Source organism: Chanodichthys erythropterus, chromosome 10 (assembly GCF_024489055.1).
Source record: "Chanodichthys erythropterus isolate Z2021 chromosome 10, ASM2448905v1, whole genome shotgun sequence".
NCBI classification, from domain to species: Eukaryota; Metazoa; Chordata; class Actinopteri; order Cypriniformes; family Xenocyprididae; genus Chanodichthys; species Chanodichthys erythropterus.
Window position 1 is genome coordinate 21,923,835 of NC_090230.1, and position 11,031 is coordinate 21,934,865.

The 11,031-nt window shown below is 36.2% G+C and overlaps 1 protein-coding gene across 1 annotated transcript in view; it reads left to right on the forward strand.

Moving 5' to 3' along the window:
- Positions 1–7,969, forward strand: part of LOC137027929 (junctional adhesion molecule-like) — a 43,427-nt gene extending 35,458 nt beyond the window's left edge. Inside the window, exons 3-5 of the mRNA XM_067396554.1 lie at positions 4,061–4,423; positions 4,514–4,638; positions 6,966–7,969. Coding sequence (XP_067252655.1) covers positions 4,061–4,423; positions 4,514–4,638; positions 6,966–6,983 — 506 coding nt within the window. The 3' untranslated portion in view covers positions 6,984–7,969. The remainder of the gene's footprint in view (positions 1–4,060; positions 4,424–4,513; positions 4,639–6,965) is intronic.
- Positions 7,970–11,031: the final 3,062 nt, after the last annotated feature.

Here is an 11,031-nt window from a genome sequence, read left to right on the forward strand (position 1 = left end):
CACTGGTAGCTGCCAAGTCACTCCCTAGCAACCAAACAGTACCCTAGTAACCATTTTGCAAAATCTGTATCTCTGCATCAGAACATCTTCCAGACATGGGGGTTGGTTTATATTGTCAAGCAGCCTTTGGAGTATCATCACTGGTAGCTGCCAAGCCACTCCCTAGCAACCAAACAGAGTACCCTAGCAACCGTTTTGCAAAATCTATATCTCTGCATCAGTACATCGTAGAGACATGGCGGTTGGCTCTTTTGACTCATGCTAGCAATCTGGACTTCAAAATGCTAGCAGTGAATAGCTACATGCTAATAGTGATTAGCTAAGTGCTAGAGTGGGCTAAGAACATGCTAATAACTCTATAAAAACTCCATAGTATCCATCTGTGACAATTACCAATCTATCTATCTATCTATCTAATAAAACTTAAACTTTCAAACTTCAAACTTTTAAAACTTCTTCAAACTTTCTGGCTATGCTTTTTCAAGCCAACTTAAAGTTTGTCCTCAAACTTTTTTATCTAGTTATTATTATTCTTCTTAGACTAAATTTCTAAATGCATCTCCTCCTAGACTGTTCAAGCTACAACCACCAAACTCGGACTAGACCTTCAGACTATTCTGACTTAGTGTGCTATATCTTTTCAGACTGATCAGACTTACGGTTTTCCTAAAAAAGCTGACTAAAACTTGGAAAAATCCCATTGACTTTCATTGACGGAATGTTCAAATGAGCCAAGACTATTCAAACTCCAACTGTCAAAATTCAAATTTTGACAGTTTGAGATACCCTTAATACTCTATTAGATGCCATTCTATGTACTATTTCTAATCCATTGAGACTCATTCAAATTTCCATTCTATCTAATATGTCTTTATCTATCTATCTATCTATCTATCTATCTATCTATCTATCTATCTATCTATTTCTCTTTCTAATCTATCTATCTATCTATCTATCTATTTCTCTTTCTAATTTATCTATCTATCTATCTATCTATCTATTTCTCTTTCTAATCTGTCTATCTATCTATCTATTTCTCTTTCTAATCTATCCATCTATCTATCCATCTATCTATCTATCTATCTATCTATCTATCTATCTATCTATCTATCTATCAAACTAAATCTATCTATCTATCTATTTCTCTTTTTAATCTATCTATCTCTATCTATCTATCAAACTAAATCTATCTATCTATCTATCTATCTATCTATCCCTTCTCATCTATCTATCAATCTATCTTTCTTCTCATCTATCACTTCTCATCTATCTCTCTTCTCATCTATCACTTCTCATCTATCTCTCTTCTCATCTATCACTTCTCATCTATCTCTCTATCTATCTATCTATCTATATATCTATCTATTTCTCTTTCTAATCTATCTATCTATCTATCTATCTATCAAACTAAATCTATCTATCTATTTCTCTTTCTAATCTATCTATCTATCTATCTATCTATCTATCTATCTTTCTTCTCATCTATCACTTCTCATCTATCTCTCTATCTATCTCTCTATCTATCTATCTCTCTATCTATCTATCTATCTATCTATGATCAACTCTCATAGCAACCACCCAAACCAACCTAGCAACCACCCAGAACACCATGGCAACTGCATAGCAACCACACAAATCACCCTGGCATCATCCTAGCAACCAGCCTGGATACAATAGCAACCACATAGCAACACCATGGCAACCACCCCGAGTACCCTAGCAACCGCATAGCAACACCCTAGCAACCACCCCGAGTACCCTAGCAACAGCATAGCAACACCTTAGCAACCACCCCGAGTACCCTAGCAACACCTTAGCAACCACCCCGAGTACCCTAGCAACACCCTAACAACCACCCCGAGTACCCTAACAACCGCATAGCAACACCCTAGCAACCACCAGAGTACCCTAGCAACCACCCCGAGTACCCTAGCAACCGCATAGCAACACCTTAGCAACCACCCCGAGTACCCTAGCAACGCCTTAGCAACCACCACGAGTCCCCAAGCAAACGCAAGGAAACTCCCTTGGAACCACCCGAGTACCATAGCAACCGCATAGCAACACCTTAGCAACCACCCCGAGTACCATAGCAACCGCATAGCAACACCCTAGCAACCACCCCGAGTACCCTAGCAACCGCATAGCAACACCTTAGCAACCACCCCGAGTACCCTAGCAACTGCATAGCAACACCATAGCAACCAAACAGAGTGCCCTAGCAACCAATTTGCAAAATCTATATCTCTGCATCAGAACATCGTACAGACATGGGGATTGGTTTATATTGTCAAGCAGCCTTTGGAGTATCATCACTGGTAGCTGCCAAGTCACTCCCTAGCAACCAAACAGTACCCTAGTAACCATTTTGCAAAATCTGTATCTCTGCATCAGAACATCTTCCAGACATGGGGGTTGGTTTATATTGTCAAGCAGCCTTTGGAGTATCATCACTGGTAGCTGCCAAGCCACTCCCTAGCAACCAAACAGAGTACCCTAGCAACCGTTTTGCAAAATCTATATCTCTGCATCAGTACATCGTAGAGACATGGCGGTTGGCTCTTTTGACTCATGCTAGCAATCTGGACTTCAACATGCTAGCAGTGAATAGCTACATGCTAATAGTGATTAGCTAAGTGCTAGAGTGGGCTAAGAACATGCTAATAACTCTATAAAAACTCCATAGTATCCATCTGTGACAATTACCAATCTATCTATCTATCTAATAAAACTTAAACTTTCAAACTTCAAACTTTTAAAACTTCTTCAAACTTTCTGGCTATGCTTTTTCAAGCCAACTTAAAGTTTGTCTCAACGAACTTTTTAATCTAGTTCATTATGTAATCAATTAAGGCTTTGTACTTCACTCATGTTCCAATATCCACGTAAAACAGCATCCTTCAAAAATCCACAAAAATGTGTTTGGTCGGGCCCTGGGCACACTGATTTACAGCGGACCATTTCATTTGAACAGTGTAACATTTATGTTTGGTTGACTGCATTTAAATTTGATGATAAATAGCTGAAATATCAAGTTATAAATGCTAGAACTGATGTTGTGTGTGCATGTCTGAGGCAACTGAGCGATCACTTGGATTTTTGCAAAATTTAGAGATAAATGCGTCACAAAAACGAGCATCACAGTTTTTTTTTTTTTCTTTTGTTAGTCTGTTATTTAAATGAAACGTATGTTGTGTAGTCCTATTTATTTTTATTCCTCACACTTAATTTTATTCTATATTTCTCTTTTCACAGAAGCACTGCACGTGTGTGATGTGACGATGTGTGAATCCTCATCTTCTGTTGTTTATGCTGCTAGTTGTACATGCAAAGCCAAACCCCTGAATTTTTTTTTTTTTAAGGGTCACAAACATGCATCTATTCTAATTTTATTTAATTTTAATTTGACATTCTTAACTTATGGGATTGACTAATGAGCTTCGGTTGTTTGTCAGGAAAATAATCTAATTATAGAAAATGCTCTCATTACAATTCTCCAGCAGATTTACTGCATCCAAGCTCAAGCTAACTCAGAAACTTGCGTACACAAGCTGAGACCTGACGTGACCCTAACCCCACAGCTTATGTCCATATTGATAAATGCCAAGTTTTGCATGGAAACGGCCTTACTCACCATTTTCTGTCATACGTTTGTTTCATAAATAAGGCCCAGTGTGTGTAACCAACCACCCTATAATTGTAAAAATCCACCCCCTCCTTTTTTTCTTTTTGTTTTTTTTATAATCTCCATAAATCAGAAGCAGTGTGTAAAAATGCACTGTTCCATTGTAGGGAAAAGCCCCACCCACTGAACTCGATTAAGCACTCAAAGGTGAACTTACAACAGAATTTAGCTTCAGTGTGTACGTGGCCATTAGCAAAAAACAAAACAAAAAAACAAACAAACTATTATTCAAATTGTGAATGGGTCATTTTATAGAAATTGAGTGGCATTATAGTCAGTGAAACTATCTACTCTGTATAATGAAGCCCTGATTTACTTTGTGTCTCGACATTGTTGGATATATTGAGAAGCTATAATTGTAATCATATGTTTCAGGTGTTCCTGCTGCTCAACGAGATGAACTGAAGACCATGTCAGTGAAGGAGGGAGAACCTGTTACTTTAGATCCTGGTACAACGAAAAACCTAAATGATGTGATGACATGGTATTTTAATAACATTAGCATCGCTGAAATCACTGGAGATCAGAGTAAGATCTGTACAGATGTTCAGTGTGAAGAGAAATTCAGAGACAGACTGAAGCTGGATCATCAGACTGGATCTCTGACCATCATGGACACTAAAACCACAGACTCTGGAGAATATAAGCTAGAGATCAGCAGCAGCATCAGCATCCAGCATCGTCGTCGCCGCAGCGTCAGCATCACCAGTGTAAAGAGCTTCAGGGTTTCTGTAATTGGTGAGTATAATCACACTTTCCCTTTAGGAATTTTAAAATGCAGTTCAGTGTTCCTAAATCCAGTGATAATGTCTTTCTGTCTGTCTTCAGCTGTTTCAGGTTCAGGTGCTGTAGCAGGAATAAGTGTTGCTGTTGTTGTTTTGCTGGTGTTTGCAGTTGTAACTGCTGGTGTGATTTACCGTCGCCACAGGATCCATATAGCAGTACCACAGAATGTAAGTATTATATGCAGCTGATTGTGCAAAGTAAATATTTAAAAGAACTACACTACACTGTAAAAAAGTCAAACTTGTAAATAAAACAACAAAAGATTATTATATATTTTACATGGAAAAAACTGTTTCAGTCTTTGTACTTCAAAATTTAAAATTTAATTTCACATTGTTTCTTAGTGATTATTTGTGAAATTTGCTATAAATTTCCAAATTCTTTTCAGAGTATGAATACATTTATATATTATTTTAATGTAATTATATAATTAATAATATAAATCTATTTTTGTATGTAACATGGTGTTATAGCATGTAAATGTACACTGTAAAACATTTTTATTATTATTGTTTTTGTGTTTTTTTATCGTACAAACAAATTCACAGATGAGGCAGTGCCAAAAACAGTAAACAGGGTTCATATGGTCATGAAAAACCTGGAAAAACCTGCAAAAGTTTTGGAAAAATAAACCAGAAAGTACTGAAAAAGTCATGGAAATTTATGTAATAGGATATATGTTTGTGATTAATATTGGTTAAACAAACTTTGAAACTTTGGTTTGAACATACTTTGTTTATTCGATCCACCTGCCTGCGGCATATAACCAATCACAGGCGTTTCTGTCGAGCGTGATGGCCAATCAGAAGCGTTCAGATTAGATATCACTGAACAGAAGAGTTTGGTTCAGTGCGCACGCTCTGTCTGAATTCTGACTGAAACTCGTGAATTTTCCCATAATAATCAACAAAGTGCAGATCGAATGTAAGAGATTCATGTCGCAGTGTCATCAGCTTCAGTGATTTTAGGAGTGTTTGTGAGAGTGCTTAAACTCACGCTACACTCAATTTATGGACAGCTTCACAATCTGTCTTGTCTCTGCTCCCTCTGTAAAAGTTTATTCCAGTTAATATAATTTATTCATCATGCTGGTAAAATCAAATGAAGTCTTCATTTTCAGATGCATAAAAAGCATTAAAATAATTCATAAATGGTTCTAAGATTTTTTATCTTTATAGCCAGAATATGACGTTCAGTTTCCTGAAACACAAAGACACTTTATGGATCTATTATTCGACATTAATCATTTTTATAATATAAAGAGCATTAATTGACAAAAATTACTCTGTGAAGAGTTCCTGTTAATTTGCTAATTTGAATAACATTAAAGAATATTTATGCTATTTCAGGTGCAGCTTCTGTTCCACATTTGCAGTGTAAAGCTTTTGTTAATGCTAAAATTGTATTTGTAACAGTCTATATAGTGTTCTGATTGACTTAAGTAAATAGTTAAAGTTAAATATTTGACAAACGACAACACAGATTTAATTTTAAAAAAAAAATTGCACTTATAAATAAATAAAATGCCTGTGGAAATCAATTGCAAGGGGCCCATATTAGGTACGTTTATGTCTGACCCTGGCATGGGGTAATGTCTGGCAGTTGCAGTTTTTATAGGTGTAAATTGCAGAAAGGAATAAATAAACTCAACTGTTTTGGGGGAATTTATTTAAATAGGGATGTTATCTTGTTGATGATTGATGGTTTTACAATGAGATTAATGGTAAATAGGCCTAGGAGGCAAAGCTGTTTTTAAATCTTCTTAGTTACCAAATTTTATATTCCAAAAGTTTGTCTCTATCCCCGCAACCTTGTAAAGTTACGGTTAGTGTTACTGCACACTTTAAGATCATTGCCTCCCATTGATGTCTGTTAATCTGTTGCTAGGATCAGACACAGTATTTTATCTAACAGTCTTACTGGTGTGTCAGCGTTTATTTTGTATTAATCTACATAGCTTGTCATTAATTAGTTAAGATATGCTGTGATTCGACATTTGAACATGGATTTTTATTCTTATTTTACATGCATACACGGATGTTTCATGGAATGTTAGGTCATGAATATTTGCCTAAAAGTCATGGAAATGTATTAATGTGTATGAACCCTGAATAAAACACAGTTTATAACCTGAATAAACTAAATTACCAATAATTTGAAAACAAAAAGTGCAATAGCTAGTAAGGACATCAGTAACCAATAGTCTTAATAATACTTATTTTATCAATACAATATTTCAAGCATTGTAGGTGTGCAGATTGTAATTATATAGTGTGTGATATATTTAAGGAAGAATCGCTGTCTGACCATCTGAGTTTTTGATATGACGATAAGGGTTTGGATCATGATTTTTGTTTTTTAAAGCAGATTTTTTTTTAAAGCGCTTTTGGGGAGTGTTTGAAAATGATGATGCGTGACGTCTAGTATTTTGTGTATTCATGAAACATCAATCCTCTTAATTTCTTTGACCTTCTGTGAATCTGTTTTCTTACAGGAGGATGAAGGTTTGTAGAAGACTCGTCTCCTAAGCAAACTGACACTGTGGATGGACACTGCTAATGGGACATCTCCTAAACGAACTGGCATTAAAACTGCCAACAACAGACGACAAGTGACTTAATTATATTCGGATTCAAATTTATGAAGAGCCTGGTGACACAAGTAATGGTGACATTGAGCAACAAGATGTAAGCATGTCCAGCGACTCACAGAGTTGAGAACTTTTTTCAAGTGAGCCGTGAGTTTTGAGAGCTAATGCCAATATGAGTGAAGATGATGAAGCAGACACAATCATCTCCTGTCAGATACGTAATTAGTGCCTTAGTACTTGTTGTGCAAATCCAGCCTAATGTACCACTGGAAATTGACCTCATTGAACCACAGCTCCTGCACCAGGCAGTGGTCTTCATACGGGATGAGTCTGAATGGATACGTGGAGCCTGATAGCCAGAGACTTGCTTATTATAGAGAGCCTAAATGCCAAAGATGGCCTTTATATTATTCATTTCATGCACTGATTCCATTTGAATATGATCTTTCCCTCCAGAATGTTTTAGTGGAACGAAAACTTTAATGTGAACAAAATGAAATGACATCTGGAAATGTTACTAGGCAACAAGTAATGGAAACACCTACTTGTAACACTATATAGGAAACAAGGGAAGAGCATCAGCTGAAACTCTTATTGCTCTTATTACACAGAAATAGTCTAATTCCAGTAGTTGCTACCAATAAGTGAATGTTTGGGCACGATCAGTTGTGAGTATCAAATTACATTCATAATCGGTCTTACAATTGTTAAGTGTGTCCTTGGCTTTAGTTGGCGATTTGTTTATTTTGTGCTCTATTTCTTTGTTAGTTTAGTACTTTAAATGGTGTAAGTTATCATATGTTTTGTTAATTTCTTTGATTTAGTGCCACTCTTTTTCCTCACTCCTGTGTTCCGTGTTTATTATTTGTACATAATTCTGTAAATATTTATTTCTGGATTCACTGTCTTGTATTTTTGTATTTTTATAATTGTATTTTTTCCTCCATGAGATACTAAAAAAAATCTTTAATTCTAATCTGTCTCTGCCTGATTCATCTCATCACAAGATATCAGTAACTGAACCTGTTTATTTATAGGCTATATTTAATATTTATTTTTATTTAACACTAATATGTTACATACTCTTTTACATACTTTAAACAAAATTTATAGAGGGTCGTAACAACCTGTTACATAAATATGACATCTAAAACTAATTTGCTATAATTCATTTTCTAATGATTTTACAAGAATGTATTAAAACATGTAAATATTTTTAATTTGCACAAAAAAAATGACAGATATATTTCAAGTAATTAAAAGAATTGTTCACCCAATGATGAGAATTTTTCTTACGGTTAGGCTCATGTAGTTTGTTTCTTCGTGTTTCTTCACTGAAGGAAGCAATACTATGGATTATAGACTCGTGTTTAAGCCAAAAGCAATAGTTTGACCTTAAAAATATCTTGATGGATTTTTTTTTTCTTACAAACACGCAGCTTTTCACTTCAGAAGACATTGATTGAGACTGGAGCCGTATTGTGGACTATTGTGATGTTTTTATGAGCTGTTGGACTCATTCTGACGGCACAGAGGATACACTGCTGAGCCAGTGATGTGATGCTCAATTTCTCCAAATCTGTTTCCGTGATGAAACAAACTCATTGTGTGTGAGAGTAAAATGTCAGCTGTATCCCTGCAGTTGAAGAAAGAGTGCTTGATGTTTTCAGCATAGAGAAGGTTTATTACAGCTGCTAAAGTGGACCAGACAGGTACAATATCTGTCTTTAATCATTATCGGCAGCGTTTACACAGCAAGAACTCATAACACACAGATTTTAACCAGGCTTCCCTTGGGTCAACCAGCATGAACATTTGTGTATTTTCAGCAGGAGTGTTTCTTTTAAGGTTTATGAAACTTCCCTGTCCACACAGATACTTTGTGTTTTTGTTTGAACCTGTAACAACTCCACTGAAACACCCAGTGGATAGAAGCAGCAACAAACTGCTGAATTAGCATTCTTGTAATGTTTTCTATACAGACAGGTACCAAATTATAGGAGAAACTACCATAAAGTGAATAAATATTTTTTTTTGTTATGGTTTCATAATACAAACATTAACTGTAGTAACTATTTTGAAAGACTTGTAAGGAACCCTGCATCGGCCCAAAAACGGACTCCGACGCCCCCGGGCGAAGGTTAACGCGTGTATGCCTTTTCAGCGCCTCTGAATGTTCACTTAATTTCACTCGCTTAATCTGACTCCAATTTCAAATGATTCTTACACTTAGGTTTTGTTTCCAATTAGAAATGTATCATTAGTTATGCATTAATTTAGATATTTGATGATTTTGGATATTCCATATTTCAATTGTTCAGTCATTAGGGACCCGATGCCGCACAGAGATACTCGCCCCGGGATTTCGCGGTAAACTCACGGACATAAACTCGCCAGTCTGATCTTCGTCAGAGGGTGTAATAAGTTGGCTAATACCTTTAGTCAGTTGCCTACTGCTCACTCAAACAAAAGTGTATTTTAATTTAGCCACTTCCATACAACTTGCTAAATCAGCGGTAAACAGAAATCAAAAGGTCTTCAGATGAAGTGCCTACTGCTCTTTCATTCATGCACCTTCAGTACCCTGGACACAGATTTACAGTAGCATTAGCCTCCCATAATTTACTGGTAATAATGATATCAGGAGAATCCAGAGCAAATCAAATATAACATTTTATTTGTCAGGTAACAGTGTATCGTGTCAATTACACACATAACTAATTAAAGCCAATTCAGAAATGATAAATGCATAACATTGATTACTCAAAGAAATGCATATATACACAGTGATGGGTGAATGTCCCTCTGTGGGGGCCTCTCCTACAGATGATCCCCCATGACTGCTTTGCTCTTTACCTTTTATACCAGGACCAGAACAAAAGGATCATAAATGTTTATTACACCAACACCTGTTTTGGGGGAGAGGAGAAGAGACACCACCCAAAAAGAGGACAGAATTTTCCTTAATTTTCCATCTTCTTCATAATTCTAGTAACTGCTGTGAAATTGAGACCAGTTTACCAATCGCACTGAGACAAATTAAATGATACCAAACATGAAAAGCGAAAAACAATAGATACACAAGTTACATTATCTGTTTTGAATAACTTTCAGTGACTTGAGCCAGAGGAAGGGGAGGTGTGTGTGTGTGTGTGTGTGTGTGTGTGTGTGTGTGGTGGGGAGGCGTTGTCCATTGCTACTTCTTTGAGATCTTCTTTCCAGATTAAAGTTTTATTACTTTATTGCAGGATGCTTTATCTCAGTTTTTGTTTAGCAGGAAAATCAAGCCTTACAGACTTTTTTGGCAAACTATGGTTATCACATTAACCCTCGGTTTCACAGACAATGCCTCCCAAATTAAATGTGTGTTTGAGCTGTTTTAACTGAATGTAACTTGCACTGATAAATCTTAAAATATATCAGTGCCATTGTTTTGTCTTAAGATGGCACATTTACAAAATACTAAAATGCCCTAATTAAACTAAGGCCTAAACCTGCATGGCTTAATCTAAACCCTGTATGTGAAACAAGGAATTTCTTAATGGTGTATTAGTGCATCATTTTTTGAGTTTATTGCCACTTCAGACACTATTATTTATTGTTTTATCTGCAACACTTTACACACACTTTTTATTGCCACTTTGGACACTGAGTGAACATGACTCAGGAATCACTTTAGGTAACTCTTTATTTTAGTGTCCTTGTTACAGGTTACATGTAGTTACTGTAAATCAGTGTTTCTCAACTCCAGTCCTCGGGACCCACTGCTCTGCACATTTTGTATGTATCCCTTATTTAACACACCTGATTTAGATCATCAGCTCATTAGGAGAGTCTGCATGAACTGAATTGAGTGTGTCAGATAAGAGAGACATACAAAATGTGCAGAGCAGTGGGTCCCGAGGACTGGAGTTGAGAAACACTGACTTAAATGATGCATTATTACACAACTAACCCCAAATCAATCCCC